Raw genomic sequence first — 17,008 nt, 5'->3', positions numbered from 1 at the left:
GCCTATGGTCATTACAGCATTACAGCACCCAGCACTGCTGAATAGCCTGTTTCTTGAATGTGTGTGTGTGTGTAGGAAATATTGCACTTGCACTTGACTTTCTGGCCAGGAGACACAACAGGAAATGAGAGGAAAGCTCTTCTCTTAACATCGAAACAGACAACCCCTTTGAGACATTTTTCTCATCTCCTGTTCTGATGTCTACTGTAACATTTTCAGTTTCATATTACTTTCTGATTAATTACCGGGGCACAAAGTGGGGTTGGGGGTGCCAGACGATCTCCCCTTGGGGAAACCTCAAAGATTCTGACTCTTCTACCACACTGCCCAAAACTAGGAAATACAAGATTGTTCCCTCTGCAAGTTCTACTTTCATTCTTAAAAAACTGCCACATGGAGAGAAAACAAGGCTACTGCCTAGAGCAACCATGTAAGGGCCCTTTCACACCAGCGGCCACATGTTGTGTATAATGCATACACCGTAGACAGCGGTGCCTGTCTTTCGGCAAATATCTCCTAAACCTTGTAGGTTTAGGAGATTTCTTGGACCTACAGGTAAGCCTTAAAGTGGTTCTCCACCCTAAAGGGGAAGTTCGGCTAATCTGATCCCCCCCTCCCCCCCTCCGGTGCCACAATCGGCGCCTTTCAGGGGGGAGGGGGTGCAGTTACCTGGATAATCCAGGTATCTGCACCCACTTCCGGGACAGACCCCTGCAGATGCCCCGCCCAACTCCCCTCCCCCCCCGTTGTGTTCTGGGAAACGCACAGTTCCCAGGACACAGCGGGGACCAGAAGAGACGCGCAGAGCGACTCACGCATGTGCAGTAGGGAACCGGGCAGTGAAGCCGCAACGCTTCACTTTCCGATTCCCTGACAGAGGATGGCGGCGGGGGCAGCAGAGAAGCGAGCAATTGCTCGTCATCTGCCGCCGACATCGCTGGACCCTGGGACAGGTAAGTGTGATTTTATTAAAAGTCAACAGCTGCAATATTAGTAGCTGCTGGCTTTTAATATTTTTTTTTTTTAAGTGCAGAACCGCTTTAATCTAGGCTTACCTGTGGGTCAAAGTGTGCTATAAGGGTTTACAACCACTTTAACTGAACTATAAAGCCATCAAATGGCTGCTGTTAGGTCACGTGTGCTGCACAGTGGCAACTGCAAATCAAACCGAATGTAAAATGTCAGCTTCCTTCGCTGTAAAGGAGAGAGGTTTAGTTCCACGTTGTGTGTTCTTACACGCTATAGCAATGTTACAGAATTGTAGGCCAGATTTGTAGAATTGTGTGTCTTTAAAGATCCCTAATAAGTGTTTATAAACTCTCAAGGGAAATATTACACTCTTGAACGCAGATGGAATTATTGTTCCCTGGATAACGTGTGCAGCCTACTGATTGGTTTTGCTGTTAACCCTCTAAGTGTCAGAATTATTTTATAACATTTGTAATTTATGTGATAAAACCTGACAGCTGGAAGATACCTCTGTAAAATCTGGTGCCGATTCTATGTGCATGGCCTCATCTATGAATGACTCCTCCATGGGGAAAGTTCTCGGATCAGCAGGGAGCAGTGATGGGCTCTGCATCCTAGCAGACTGCCGGGAAATCTCCTCCGGTCCCGAGGTCATCTCCTGCCTGAAGAGCGCACACAGGATGCGAGTGGAAATTTGCTCCTTGGGGGGTTGCGATTACATCGTCAGTAACCGATTGGCTGTAGAACGGAAAACCCAGTCAGAATTCTCAAACTGCACCAACAGAAGTAAACTGGCTGAACGGATCCAGAATCTACGGAGCGTGTATGACCGGGTCTGTCTGATCGTGGAGAAGGACCGTGTGAAACCAGGTGTGATCTACATCATGTGTGTAAATATGTTGTGTGCAGTGTGAAAGAAAGCTATATTGCTTTTGGATTACTCTTTAAACCTTGTATTTAGGCTATTATGTATATAATATGTGTTTGTGTGTGTATATACAGTGCCTTGCGAAAGTATTCGGCCCCCTTGAACTTTTCAACCTTTTGCCACATTTCAGGCTTCAAACATAAAGATAAAATTTTAATTTTTTGGGAAGAATCACCAACAGGTGGGACACAATTGTGAAGTGGAACAAAATCTATTGGATAATTTAAACTTTTTTAGCAAATAAAAAACTGAAAAGTGGTGCGTGCAAAATTATTCAGCCCCTTTACTTTCAGTGCAGCAAACTCACTCCAGAAGTTCAGCGAGGATCTCTGAATGATCCAATGTTGTCCTAAATGACTGATGGTGATAAATAGAATCCACCTGTGTGTAATCAAGTCTCTGTATAAATGCACCTGCTCTGTGATAGTCTCAGGGTTCTGTTGAAAGCGCAGAGAGCATCATGAAGACCAAGGAACACACCAGGCAGGTCCGTAATACTGTTGTGGAGAAGTTTAAAGCCGGATTTGGCTACAAAAAGATTTCCCAAGCTTTAAACATCCCAAGGAGCACTGTGCAAGCGATCATTTTGAAATGGAAGGAGTATCAGACCACTGCAAATCTACCAAGACCTGGCTGTCCCTCTAAACTTTCAGCTCAGACAAGGAGAAGACTGATCAGAGATGCAGCCAAGAGGCCCATGATCACTCTGGATGAACTGCAGAGAACTACAGCTGAGGTGGGAGAGTCTGTCCATAGGACAACAATCAGTCGTACACTGCACAAATCTGGCCTTTATGGAATAGTGGCAAGAAGAAAGCCATTTCTCAAAGATATCCATAAAAATTCTCGTCTAAAGTTTGCCACAAGCCACCTGGGAGACACACCAAGCATGTGGAAGAAGGTGCTCTGGTCAGATGAAACCAAAATCGAACTTTTTGCCCACAATGCAAAATGATATGTTTGGCGTAAAAGCAACACAGCTCACCACCCTCAACACACCATCCCCACTGTCAAACATGGTGGTGGCAGCATCATGGTTTGGGCCTGCTTTTCTTCAGCAGGGACAGGGAAGATGGGTAAAATTGAGGGGAAGATGGATGCAGCCAAATACAGGACCATTCTGGATGAAAACCTGTTGGAGTCTGCAAAAGACCTGAAACTGGGACGGAGATTTATCTTCCAACAAGACAATGATCCCAAACATACAGCAAAATCTACAAAGGAATGGTTCACAAATAAACGTATCCAGGTGTTAGAATGGCCAAGTCAAAGTCCAGACCTGAATCCAATCGAGAATCTGTGGAAAGAGCTGAAAACTGCTGTTCACAAACGCTCTCCATCCAACCTCACTGAGCTCAAGCTGTTTTGCAAGGAAGAATGGGCAAGAATTTCAGTCTCTCGATGTGCAAAACTGATAGAGACATACCCCAAGCGACTTGCAGCTGAAATCGCAGCAAAAGGTGGCTCTACAAAGTATTAACGCAAGGGGGGCGAATAATTTTGCACGCCCCACTTTTCATTTTTTTATTAGTTAAAAAAGTTTCAAAAATCCAATAGATTTCGTTCCACTTCACAATTGTGTCCCACTTGTTGGTGATTCTTCACAAAAAATAAAAATGTTATATCTTCATGTTTGAAGCCTGAAATGTGGCAAAAGGTTGAAAAGTTCAAGGGGGCCGAATACTTTCGCAAGGCACTGTATATAATACACACACAGGGGCATCTCATAAAATTAGAAAATCATCAAAAAGTTAATTTATTTCAGTAATTCAATGCATAACAGGGAAACTCATATTAAATATAGATGTGTTATGCACAAGGTGATATATTTCAAGCATTTCTTTACATTAATTTTCATGTTTATGGCTTACAGCTAGTGAAAACCCCAAATTCTGTATCTCAAAAAATTAGAATATTACACAAGAACAAAAAAGGATTTTTAATAACAGAAATGTTAGATCGCTGTAAAGTATGTCCATGTACAGTATAGTATGCACGCAATACTTGGTCAGGGCTCTTTTTGCATGAATTACTACATCAATGCGGCGTGATCAGCCTGTGGCACTGCTGAGGTGTTATGGAAGCCCAGGTTGCTTTGATAGCGGCCTTCAGCTCATCTGCATTGCTGGGTCTGGTGTCTCATCTTCCTCTTGACAATACCCCACAGATTCTCCATGGGGTTTAGGTCAGGCAAGTTTGCTGCCCAATCAAGCACAGTAATACCATGATCATTAAGCCAGGTATTGGTACTTTGGCAGTGTGGGCAGGTGCCAACTGGTCAGCAGAGGGAAGCATGAAGTGCCCTAGAATTTCCTGGTAGAGGGCTGCGCTGATTTTGGACTTGATAAAACACAGAGGACCAACACCAGCAGATGACATGGCTCCCCAAATCATCATTGACTGTGGAAACTTCACACTGGACCTCATGTAACTTGGATTCTGTGCTTCTCCAATTTTCCTCCAGACTCTAGATCCTTGATTTCCAAATGAAATGCAAAAGTTTCCACAGTCAGTGATGATTTGGGGAGCCATGCCATCTACTGGTGTTGGTCCACTGTGTTTTAGCAAGTCTAAAGTCAGGGCAGCCCTCTACCAGGAAATTATAGAGCACTGTACCTGGGTCGGGGGGGCTCTGATCCTTGGCTGGGGCTGTGCTGGCTGTTTAGGTCCGTGTGCTGTGTTTTTCTCTGTGTCTGCAGTGCATGTGAGAACTTTTCTGCATGTGCTAGCGCCATTCTGCTGCCATTTTCCCTTAGTTTTCTTGCAGAGCATGGCTGTGAGCCATTTTCTCTAAGTCCGGCGGCCATTTTCTTGGTGATTTTGTATACAGAACGGCCAGTGGACATTTTCCGGGTGTTTGTCTATACAAGAACGGCCGGCGGCCATTTTCTTGTAGCTTCAGCGCAGTTTGCCTCCTGTGCTGGCTAGTTCACATCAGAACAGCGCTTTTTTTCACCCTGGGCACCTGTGATTAGACACAGCGATCAGCAGCAGCATGGCGCAGCACTCAGTCAGGAAGTCCTGTGGTGGGGCCCCTCAGTCTGTGAGCAGCTAGCTAGGTGGGTGGGATGTATACCTTGCATTAAGTCCCCAAGTGCAGCAGGCAAGATGGGTCAGCATGGCGTCAGAAGCTGGCATTTCTCTCCCAGACACCCCTGTATTGCACCTGGCAAACAGTGCAGTGCCTATGGACGCCTTGCCGGTGCTCCTAAAAACATTTGTTGCCAGGGTGGGGTCCCCTGGGGAAAGCTCTGACCAGACTCTGGCCCTGCACTGACTGGCGGCCCCTGCTCTGACGTGTCAGAGGAAGCAGACCAGGACCGTTCGGCCAATAAGAATAATTACATGTCCGGGTTCAGCGCAGAAGCGCTAGTTGGAGCACTGCTGCGCGGGATACCTGAAAATACAGGATGCAGCAGGATCTTTTGCTGAGGTAGCGGTCCCCTTGGGGGTCCCGTATGCTGGCCTGTACACCTAGGGTGTTTCCATGTTTGACTTTGATAAGTAAATCTACAGGAATGGGGAAGCCTACAATCGACCTTTTCAGGGCCAAAAGAATGGCGGTGCGTTACCCCTTTGAGGACAGCCTCCTTAAAAATTGCACGGCTCCTCCGGCCGCTGACCCCCCGGTATCCAGGTTGAATAAAGTAACCACGATTCCGGGAAGAAGGGACTCCTGCATTCAAGGACCCTACCGTCGGGAGAGCCAAGGCAGTGGCCCAGTCCATGTTTACGGTAGTGGGGTCAGCATTACGACCTGTACTGGCCACGGCCTTGATGTCGCATATGCTTACTGAGTGGGCAAAGTTATTGCACCGTCAAATGGTGAAGCAACAGTCTCCCCCCAGTCTACGTAGAACTAACAGAGCAGTTGGTGCATGGCCTTGATGCGGCCCTGGATACTGTCCCCCTGCTCTCTAGAGCATCGGTATCGGCAGGGTGCTACGGCGCCTGAATTGGCTAATGCTGGTCTGCGGACCAAGCATCTAAAAAAGCTCTGGTGGATTTACCCTTCCTTGGTGAGTGGCTATTTGGAGCTTCGCTGGATGACATTATTAAGAATGTTACGGGTGGAAGAGCACGTTACTCCCACAATCCAGGGAGGGTAAGGAGCCAAGCCGCAGGCAAGGGCCCTCCTTTTCCGCTCAGAAACTGCTTTTGGACCCGCCCAGGTCAACAGGTGAGCGCTCCCAGTCCAACAGAGCATCTGCTGAGGGACAAAAAGCGCCCCTGGTTTCGCAAACCAAACAAATCTGCGAGCAAGTATGCTACCGCATGAAGATTCGCTCTGTGGTCGCTGCACTCCATTAAGGGGACTTCCTGGCACCTATGGATATTCAGGACGCGTCCTTGCATATACCCATAGACCTCAGGCATCAGAGGTTTCTGTGATTGGCAGTTGGAGAAGAGCACTACCAGTTTGTGCCTCTCCCCTTTTGGCCTGGCATCAGCACCCCGAGTCTTTACCAAGGTGTTCACTCCAATTCTGGCACTGTTAAGGCAAGGTGGGATCGCTATCGTGGGTTACCTAGACGATAGCGGTTGGGTACTGAACCTTTAAAAAGTTGGTGCTCGCGCCGACGCAGTGCTGGGAGTACCTGGGCTTATTGTTGGACTCTGTGGAAGCGAGTTTTTCTCACATCAGCCAAGCTGCAGACTCTTCGCGATGGAGTTGTTGCCAAACCACAGGTGGTTGTCGCTGCGCTTCTGCATGCGAGTTCTGGGCCTCGTGGTAGCCTCCTTCACCCAGTTTCACACTCGAGTCTTGCAGAAAAAGATCCTGTCCAAATGGGACAAATCTCCATTACCCCTGGATCGCCAGATTCGGGTGAGCCAGTTAGTCAGGGATTCTCTTCTCCGGTGGCTGAGGTCTCCGACCCTTCAGTCCGGGAGATCGTTCCTTCATCTACATTGGATGGTAATCCTAACAGGCACCAGCCTGACTGGTTGAGGTGGAGTGCTGGAGGTACAGTCGACCCAGGGCCTTTGGTCGCGGGAAGAATCCCAGCTTGCCGATCAATGTCCTCGAACTTCAGGCGATCAGGCTATGCCTTTCCACATGGTCAACAAGGCTACAGGGGCATCCGATCAGGATCCAGTTGGACAATGTCACGGCTGTGACATATGTCAACCATCTAGGAGGAACAAGGAGCTCAGCCGCAACATGAGAGGTCGCTCACATCCTCTGGTGGGCAGAGCGACACGTGCCGGCCCTGTCGGCCATATACATCCCGGGCATAGAAAACTGGCAGGAGGACTACCCAAGTCGCCAGATGCGGGGCCCAGAAGAATGGTATTGCATCCGGAGGTATTCAGGCTTCTTTGCCTATGGTGGAGCACACCAGATGTGGACCTCTTGGCCTCTCGGCTCAATCGGAATGTGCAGGATAAGATCCCTGGGTGGACGCGCCAAAGTGTTGGTGGCTCCATGGGGGCATTATCAGCTGATTTATGCCTTCCCACCCACTCAAACTCCTGCCACATCTGCTGCACAGAGTGGGGGCCAAGGAGATTCCAGTATTACTGATGCCCCATATCGGCCTCGGCGTCCCTGGTACGCCTGGTGACAGATGTTCCTTGGTGGCTGCTGATGCGAGAGGACCTTCTATCGCAAGGTCCGATATTCCGCCTGTTATACTGTTGCTGGTTTTAACAGCATGGCTGTTGGAAGCCAGGTGCTAAAGGACCGAGGTCTGTCAGACTCCGTAATTTCCACGATGCTGAGGGCATGGAAATATTCTCTTGGAAGATTTACCATCGTAAGTGGAAAGCTTACATCTCCATGTGAGGAGATGGGGTGGTGTCCACGCACCTAATCAGTCGCTAGGATCCCACTGTTTTTACAGCGAGGTGTGGAACAGAAACTTGCCTTAAGCACCATCAAGGGACAGATATCAACCTTGGCTGTCTTTTTTCCAACGCCCTTTGGCGTTTCACTCATTGGTAAGCACCTTTGTGCAAGAGGTTCGTCCCTCCGGGTCGACCACCCCTGGCCCCGTGCGATCTGAACCTGGTGCTAGCGGCACTTCAGAAACCGCCGGTTGAGAACATCAGGGAGATTCCCTTGTTGACTCTTCCCCAGAAAGTTGTCTTTCTAGTGGCTATTACATCTGCCAGAAGAGTTTCTGAATTGGTGGCCTTGTCTTGCAAGCCGCCCTATCTGGTCATTCTCAAGGATTAGGTGGTACTTCATCCGCAACCCTCCTTTATGCCAAAGGTGGTTTTGGAGTTCCATCTCAATGAGAACATTGTATTACCGTCCCTGTGTCCTAAGCCGACAGATCCTAAGGAGGTTGCCCTCCATTCCCTGGACGTGGTCTGGGTCCTGAGGGTATATCTGTCTGCCACGGCTCCCTTCCAGAAGTCAGACTCTGTTTCGGTGGCTGGTCCGAAAAAAGGGCTGGCGGTCTCGTCGTCCACCATTTCCAGATGGATCAGATAGATCGTGGTCCAGGCTTACGCCTTGAAGGGGCAGGTGCCCCCCTGCCCTGTCACATCCTATTCCACCAGGGCAATTGGGACCTCCTGGGCTTTCCGACATCAACCGTCTGTCTCCCAGGTGTGTAAGGCGGCGACTTGGTCATCTGTTCACATTTTTACAAAGTTGATGTAAGCACATCTTCTGATGCTTGCTTTGGCCGCAAAGTTGTGCAGGTGGCCATGTAAAGGTTGCAATTTACACCATTTTTACCTCGTAAGAGAAAGTTACAAACCCATTTTCATGCATACGGTGGTCACAGTTCGGCTGCAGCCATTTCAGACTGCATCTACTCCGTTGAGGAGTGCCTCTGGCTGTGGGTGAAGTTATGCCTTTTGCTGTTTCCACCCCTCGTTTTGACACTGCTTGCTGACGTCCCTACAGTCGAGATTTACAGGAGCTGTGTCCGTCAATGAACAAAGGAGAAAATAGGATTTTTATGCTCACCGTAAAATCCTTTTCTCTGCAGTTCATTTACTGACGCAGTACCCACCCTTCCTATTTATTTTACGTTGTATACTGCTTGTTGACGTACTGAGCTGCAGGAAGCAGGCTCAGGAGTTATAGCCAGAGGGACCGCCCTCTGGGCGGAACTGTACAGTTCTGTTTTCACATGTATTGCATGTTCTGTCTAGTCCTCTCCTGAAGGTTACATGATAACCCTACGGTCAAGATTTAAAGGAGCTGTGTTCGTCGATGAACTTCAGAGAAAAGGATTTTACGGTGAGTACAAAAATCCTATCTTTTTGGGACCACTGCCATTTATACAGTGATCAGTGATATAAATAGCCACTGATTATTGTTTAAATGTCACTGGCGGGGGAAGGGGTTAACACTGGGGGGCGATCAATGAGCTAAATGCGTTCCCTAACTAGGGGGGGTGGGCTGTCAGGGACCTGACAGATCACTGGGAACAGTAGATCTGTCTTGTCCCCTGTCAGAATGGGGAATCTCCTTGTTTACAAAGGCAGTTCCTCGTTCTGCCTCTAATAGGTCATCGCAGGTCGCTTGCGGAGATAGTCCGCCCGACCCGTGGGCACGTTTCTGCCCACACCAACGTACAGCTATGGCGATTTTCAGCAGAGAGCCGACCTGCTGCAGTATGATTACGGAGTTTAAACCATGTTCAGAAAGAAAACCCCCCTGAAGATAGGCGTTTGTGTATATGAAATGTTGCCAAGATCTCCTCCCAGTTGTTCAAGATGGCTGTGAGATTCTCCATATTCCTAAGTTCATTGACTTTGATGGCAGGTTCTCAGATCTCCAACACATGGGGATGCATGCCTTAGCTGCATTCAGTAGTTGAATTGTAAACTTAGTTGTTGGTTTTGCTGAATTAGGGAAATTACTAAGGGAGCACAACTCTTGGATTATCATCTAACCATAATGTTCATTTCTGATCTGCAGGAGAAACGTCTCGACCGTTTCAGAGAACAAAGTATTATGACAGCACATTGTCATCTTTAATCAGCGCCGGGGTCCAGATCCTCTTTAGTTGCAGCCAGGATGAGACGGCGGGGTTACTGAAAGAACTGGCCTCTCTAGAGAGGAGAAAGAACATGGCCATCACAGTCCTCACTCAGGTGACCGGCCACAAGCAAGAAGCACTGAACTTTTATCTGTCTATCCCCAATGTCAGCTACATCACCGCCCTCAACCTCTGCCACCACTTCAGCTCAGTCCAACATATGACTGACAGGTGAGTCTGTGAATGTTATCAGATGAACTGGTTTAAAAAAAAAAAAAATTATCTAAATAGGTTTATTTATTTTTAAAAGCTGATTTACACATTCCCTTATCTTTTGCTTAAAGTGGTTATAAAGGCAAAAGGCTTTTTACCTTAAAGTGGTTATAAAGCTTTAAGGTTTGTCACCTTAATGCACTAAGATGATAAACCACCTGTTGTGCAACCCCCCCCCCCCCCCATACTTACCTGAGCCCGATCTGATCCAGCGATGTGCAGGAGCGCTCTCGCCGCTGTCTACCTCATCACTGGGCAGATTGATGGCAGCAGGAGTCATTGTCAAATGCTGTGCCGAATGGGGGGCTGGGCCAAGCTGCCTGCTCTGTGTCAATAGACGCAGGCAGGGTGGCTCAGAAGCAAGCACACAAAGGTGCCCCCATATAAAGTGGCTTTCCATAGGGACACTGCCTGAAGAGGAGGAGCCTGGAGCGCCGACTGGGGTCCCCAGGAGAAGATGATCGGGCCTGCTCTGGGCAAAACCATTGGATTATTGCCTCTAAGTAGAGAAGTCAGAGGAGAACAATGAAAGTGGGGTAATTAAATGTTCAGTACAGAGATCACCAGTGGCAGCTTCTGCATTTGACATGTTGAAGGAAACATTTTTAATGGCACAGTCCTCAGCATGAACAAATTTAGCCCCATAAAAAGCTGGAGCAGGATTGTCGGCAGTCCCCAACCTATTTGGCACCAGGGACAGGTTTCTTGGAAGACATTTTTTTTTTTTCCCACCACGGATTGGGTTGGGGGTGATATAGTCTGCTGAGTGGTTGTAAGGATCATTTTTAAGAGTGTGTGACGACAGATGTATTACTGCACTGTAAAATATCTGTCACCGCAAGGACACGTATGAAACAATTGTTTCCTATGTGACCCAATCACACAGCAATGCAGCCTATAGCTGCACTAAAATGCAGACATGCTGCATTTTATTGCAGCGCACCGCATGGCGATGCACAGCAGTGCAGCATCTCGCCCGGATGTATATTGTCATAAATTACGTGCATGTTTTGTATACTTCAAATAAAATTTGCACAAAACAAAAAAAGAGAGCCTTGTGATGGGCTGAATCAGACCACACTGCCCACCTACTGCAGCCGGGAACAGACAGCTCCCCATTCCCATGTCAAGTCACTAAGACAGTTCAAGCTTCCTTCTGTGTGGCTCAGTTCCTAACAGGCAACGGACTAATACCAGTCTGTGGCCCCTCTGGTCGATGATGTCCATACCAACCAGTTTTTCATTTCTGTTTCAATATTTTTTTTTTTTGTAAAATCTTTTTTTATTGAATTTTTAATGGCATACAAAATCGCCCACGCAGGGGCCAAACATTTCCCACACAGGGGTAATCTTCCAAATGTGGCAACAGGCCACAGAAAGGCACATTACATAACACATATCCTGCCTCTGATGCAGCAACCGACCACAACAGGGCAAAACAACACAAATCTAACCTTATCTATCTATACCCCACTGTGGGGAGAGGATATTTTAGGATAATTCGTGCTAAGTATTAAAATGACTGGATAAGGTGTCATAAGTGCAGGTGGGTCAGCCTATAACCGTACTACATCTTTAACGATGAACTATGGGTCATTACACTACATCCGTTGCCGTAGTGTTATCATCCAACCAGCAGCTCCACACCTTCTCAAATTTCCGTGGGCAACCCCTGCTCAAGTAGGTGGCCCTATAGAGGGGTAAGCTAGCGTTCACCAGGTTTTTCCAGAATTTAATAGAGGGGGGAGATTGTTTCCAGGTCATGGTGATGGCCTTACGTGCATAGTAGAGTAACAGGGATGTGAGTGTTTTCCTAGCCCTGAGGATCGACATTTGTTCCACCATCCCCAGCAGACAATATTTAGGATCGTAAGGAACATTCACCTCCGTGGCCTTACCTATCACCAGGAGAACTTCTCTGTTTCAATATTTTTATTGAAACGTTTTTCGAGAGCCAGGTCCACAATGCAGGTGGAGCATATCAAAACATTAGGAACAGGTATAATGGAGGACTGTTATATAGGGTAGGGATACTGAAATCATTTCAGGAGATAAGTGGAGAGTATGAGATCTCAAACTGACTATTTTATAGATACTTACAGGTCAGGCATGCCCTGGATAAACAATTCAGTGGGAAGGAACCAGAGTGGAGTGAAATGCCTCTTCTAAGGAAACTTGTAAACATCAGAACAGCCAAAGGGCTCATATCAAATATGTATAAGTGTATATAATGGAAGCAGGACAGGAAGGAAAAGTTTGAACCTGGTAACAGGTGTAAGAGGGAGAAAGATGTGGGGATAATAACACAGTAGCAATGGCAGTGGGTCCTGGCACTAGGACCTAAGGTTTCGCTGTCCCACCTATATCTGGTACATAGGTCTTATTACACGCCTGTAAAATTGTTTTTGTTTGGAAGGAGGCCAAATGCAGAATGTCAAAGATGTGGGGATAGGCGGGGAGACCTGGTGCATATGATTTGGTGATGTATTGGGGAGGAATAATGGGAAAAAAAAATTGTGTTTGGGACATCATTGGACACGGAGGCCAGGGTGTGTATTTGGGCTTAATAGAAGAGGAGGGTGTACCGGGACCCACACCTATAGCAATAACTAGATAATTGTTTCAAGGAAGAAAATTGATTGGGGATTTTTATCTTGCATTTATATATGCCAAACGGTTGCAGAATTGGTGAAAGTAGTAAAAGATACTATTGAGAGAGAGATAATAAATAAATAAATATATATATATATATATTATGGATGAAGAGGTGTAATTACAAGAAATTTGAAAAAATATGGAAGCAATGGTTGGAGTTGGAATACCCCGAAATAGATGTATGTGACTAAGGAATGAGGAGATGAAAGTGTTTGAATGAAAGAAGAATGAGAGGTACGCATGGGACAAGGGGGTGAGGAGGGGAGGGTAGATAATGCAAAGAGTACAGTTTATTTTTATTCTTGTGTTGTTTATGTATTTCTATTATACTTTTGTTGTATAATGAAATGTACATTATTTACGCAATGTGGTTAAATAAAATGGAAAACAAATGGATTTTCTTAAGAAATAATAATTAAAAAAAGACTATTGATTAAAAAAAAAAGAACAGTTTGTTTCCATTGGCAGCTTACCTTTTAACACATGGAAAGATCCTGTCTTGGGTCAGGCACTTCCTGTTATGGGGTGACAACACCCTGTCCCCCATCCCCTCCCTTGTGGGTTTAGTAACACTTTAATGTACTCTCTGTTTAGGCTTCATACTGACGTTTGCAGGAATTTTATTTGGCTTGTGCAAAATTTCTGGCAGTTTCCTGCATGTGGGAAGCCTCAGCTGGCGCATTAAAGACCGCCATTGAAGGTGGACCCATATGGAAATGTTGATGCTCCAGTGCTTTGACGTCTACCCATGCCAGCTGCAGCTCCCCAGGCGCAGGAAAATAATTTTAATTTGGGCATATGAAATACCTGCAAACTTCCATATGCATGAGGCCTCGCCATAGAAAAAGACTACATGAATACAGGCAGTCCCCAGGGGACAAACCTTACAGAACCTAAGCTGAATTTGTATGTAAGTTGAAACAGGTAATTGTTTTAGGTGTAACTCCAGCCAAAAAAAAAAAAAAGTATTTTGGATTGCATAGGCAAGGGGATCCCTGTAATGTTTGTTTTGCTTTCTGTGCCCCTGTTCAGAAGATTTCACCTCACTTCCTGTCCCTGTGACAATTGGATTTTGAAAACAAAGATTGGCGATGAAGTTTCAGTGGAGACATAGTTAAACCATAATAACTTTTACAGGAGTGAATTTCCCTTCCTAGGGGTAGATTTCCTCCCAGTTCCTGTTGTCTCCCTCCGTAATTGAGTCATATGTGACTTGGGCTCCGCTTGTATAGACCTGCTGTTCACAACCCAGTTTAGTTACTTTCAGATGTTTTGATAAATTAGATGAAAAAAGAAAATGAATGCTAATTAACAAATGGAATAAACTATGACTGCTGCTAACATACTGCACAATGTCTTCATGTCAGTTTGGTTCCGGCTTTCTTTTAATGGTCTTTTTCATTCCACAGCTCTGTAGATGAACTTTCCACCAAAGGACACGTGAGCCAACAGAAGGCCGAGGAGATCTACCGCTACCTTCATTATCAGTTTGATCCACTAATGCTGCAGACTGGGGACAAACGGAAACCCCACTCATAGTCCTATCACTGACACTTTGTCTGCGGAGGGGATTGTATTGCAGGACAATGCTTTCCAGTCCTCTGCACAAGCACTTTGTGTTTATTTGTATATCTGTGTATATTGAGTCTATTTTGTACAGCATATAAACTGTTTTGGAAGATATGAATTAATGCTCCCAAAATGTTTGTTGGAGAATCGGACTTTGCTGAGCTACAGTTTGGTCAAACATGAATGGATCAAGTGTGTCTTAAGCCTCTTTTCAAACTGCCGCGACCTGAAAGTTGTGCAATTTTTTCACAATTTCAGGGAATGCATCTGTAGTCATAGGGTGTATGGACCTCTACTCACATTAAAATTGGACCAAAGTAGTACAAGGACAAGTCGCACAGATATGAATGGTACTCATTGGAAATAATGGGGTATGACTTATGCAACTTTGCAAGACAAGTGTAAAAGGGGCCTTAATGAAAGAAAAAGATGCAGTAAATCACACACATTGCTATGCTTGAGTTTGTTCCTGCTGGACTTCAAAACACCTCCCCCCATATTCGGTCACTACAGCAAGAGGAGAGCGCCAGATTTTTGGCAGGATCCATAGGCAGGCTGTAGTTTGTGTTTTTAAAAAGACAAACCATGGGGCAATGTGTATCTGTACAGATATGTGCTGATTTTTTGCCGACTCTGTCCTGTTGTGGATGCTTCACTTCCTGTTTTGGTCATAACACATGTAACAGGAAGTGAGGGCATGTGACAAAACGTTGCTGATAGTCAGGTAGTTCTTATTACTGCAAAGCTCTAACTCTGCTACTAAGGTCCTAGACCAGTGATGCCATCCTGATCTCTAAAGACTTATCCATACAGGATATGGTTTAACTGTACAATAAAGATTATACTTACCAAAACTATGAAATCTGGCCACTAGATAATGGTTTGTACATTTTCTTATAGATCTACTAGGGTTGCACCAATACCATTATTGGTGCTGATAGCAAGCATTTCCTAATCCAATACCTGAGGGCCCACTGACGTCACAACCAGAAGTCAGTGGGCGTAAAGTGAGTCTTTAAGAGGCTGGCAGTGGTGCAGCCACATGTCCCATCAGAATCGGTGATCGGGCCAGTCACATTGCTTACTGGAAGTGACCTTTCGTGTCTCCATTAGAGGTTGAACATCCCGATGTCCATCTTGGTACACCCTACAGTAAGCCAGCAGCAGACATCTTGTTACACCCAGCTCATATAGTGCAGGCTGGGTGTAAGAAGATTTCCACAGCTGCTTACTGCGGCCAAGTGCAAGGTGTACCAAGATGGACGTTGCAGCATATGGTATCCTTCTTTTCCTCATCTTTAATTTATTATGCCAGGCCTGCAATTGTCAATCAATGCCTGCCCATCAGTGAAGGCGAAAAATTATTTACAAAACAAACAGACATTAAAAAAAAAAAGTATTGAGTACGTGTACTCTGGTATCAGTGCAACCCCTAAAATCTACCATCAGATTGTAATGTGTGTGGTGAGCTTAAGATTTCAGCACTGTTGCCCTACAAAGGCAGAAACTTATCAGAGCACATAACAAAAAAAAAAAGTTATATATATTGCAATATATTAGAAACTGCATGCAGCAAATATGAGAGCAGTGTGGCGGTAACATTTGTGTAATCTCATATTAGATTTTTAAAGAATACAGAAAAAAGTCAGACATAGATATTTGACAGGCACTGGTGAGGCTGCTTTGATCTGTTTTATCATGTCTGCAGTCTCTGACCATCTCCTGTATCATGTGTGCTAGAGGTGCATCAAATGGAAATGTTGCTAATACGATCAGTAGTGTGTTTAAGTAAGAGATTGCAGACATGATACACGAGATGGTCAGACTGCATTTATCTTTCTTGTACTAAAGGTGCCAATAATGACCAACAATAAATTCATATTAATGTAAATTGATGATATTAAAGTTGAATATAATACAATTCTATATAAAATTACATTTTTAAAAAACTGTCATTTTCAGTATCGGTTTTCGGCCTAGTGCAGCCTTCATTTTCTGTATTGCACCCCTACATAAAATGGAGGCACAGAGTGAATTAATTACAGTCCTTGTGCCCAACAAATTGCTCATGGGCTAGGTAGGGCACCATATTGGCAGTTGGGTGCTGGAACAAAATCTGTGCTCCAGCACCTGGCATAAAGAGACTGTACTGTGAGTGGAATTCCCTCTGGCCCCAGGAAAAGCTTTACCCTAGGTTGGGGGAAAGAAAGAGAGCCGCAGTAGTAATGGGTAAGTGATTAACAAGAGGGTGGTTAACATTTCCATGATCACCAAGCTGGGAATGGGGTGTTAATTATTGCTTCTTTAGAAAAATGCAGCAGAACCAACATTCCTGTTGTTCTCCTTCTGGAATAGTCAAGGGGCACACTTGAGGCTCTCTAATTTTTCAAGCCAACTACCCATGAATTAAGAGTGATTGCAGAGACTCCAAGAGTGGTAGTGAATAGACATGTGCACTGACAAAAAAAATAGTTTATTTCATTTGCTTTTTTTTTTTAAATCTGGAAAAAAATAATTCTGTAAAATTTAAAATAACTAATAGGTATTGGCATTTCCTTTTAAATTTGGCTGTTTGAATGTAATGAATACAACGTTATCTGAAGTTGTGAGTTATCCACAATAACGAATGCTGCATCCAAAAAAAATGGAATGGAACAAATTTAATAAT

The 17,008-nt window shown here is 45.4% G+C and overlaps 1 protein-coding gene across 1 annotated transcript in view; it reads left to right on the top strand.

The window, feature by feature from the left end:
- Positions 1-16,261, top strand: part of FANCM (FA complementation group M) — a 305,773-nt gene extending 289,512 nt beyond the window's left edge. The window contains exons 21-23 of the mRNA XM_077463555.1: positions 1,467-1,839; positions 9,783-10,074; positions 14,181-16,261. Of these exons, the coding sequence (XP_077319681.1) occupies positions 1,467-1,839; positions 9,783-10,074; positions 14,181-14,310 (795 nt within the window). The 3' untranslated portion in view covers positions 14,311-16,261. The remainder of the gene's footprint in view (positions 1-1,466; positions 1,840-9,782; positions 10,075-14,180) is intronic.
- The last annotated feature ends 747 nt before the right edge of the window (positions 16,262-17,008 follow it).

Source organism: Lithobates pipiens, unplaced genomic scaffold (genome assembly GCF_037356315.1).
Source record: "Lithobates pipiens isolate NorthernLeopardFrog02 unplaced genomic scaffold, aLitPip1_a1.2 Scaffold_30, whole genome shotgun sequence".
Taxonomy (NCBI): domain Eukaryota; kingdom Metazoa; phylum Chordata; class Amphibia; order Anura; family Ranidae; genus Lithobates; species Lithobates pipiens.
Note: the sequence above shows the minus strand (reverse complement) of the source record. Positions and strands in the feature narration are given on the sequence as shown.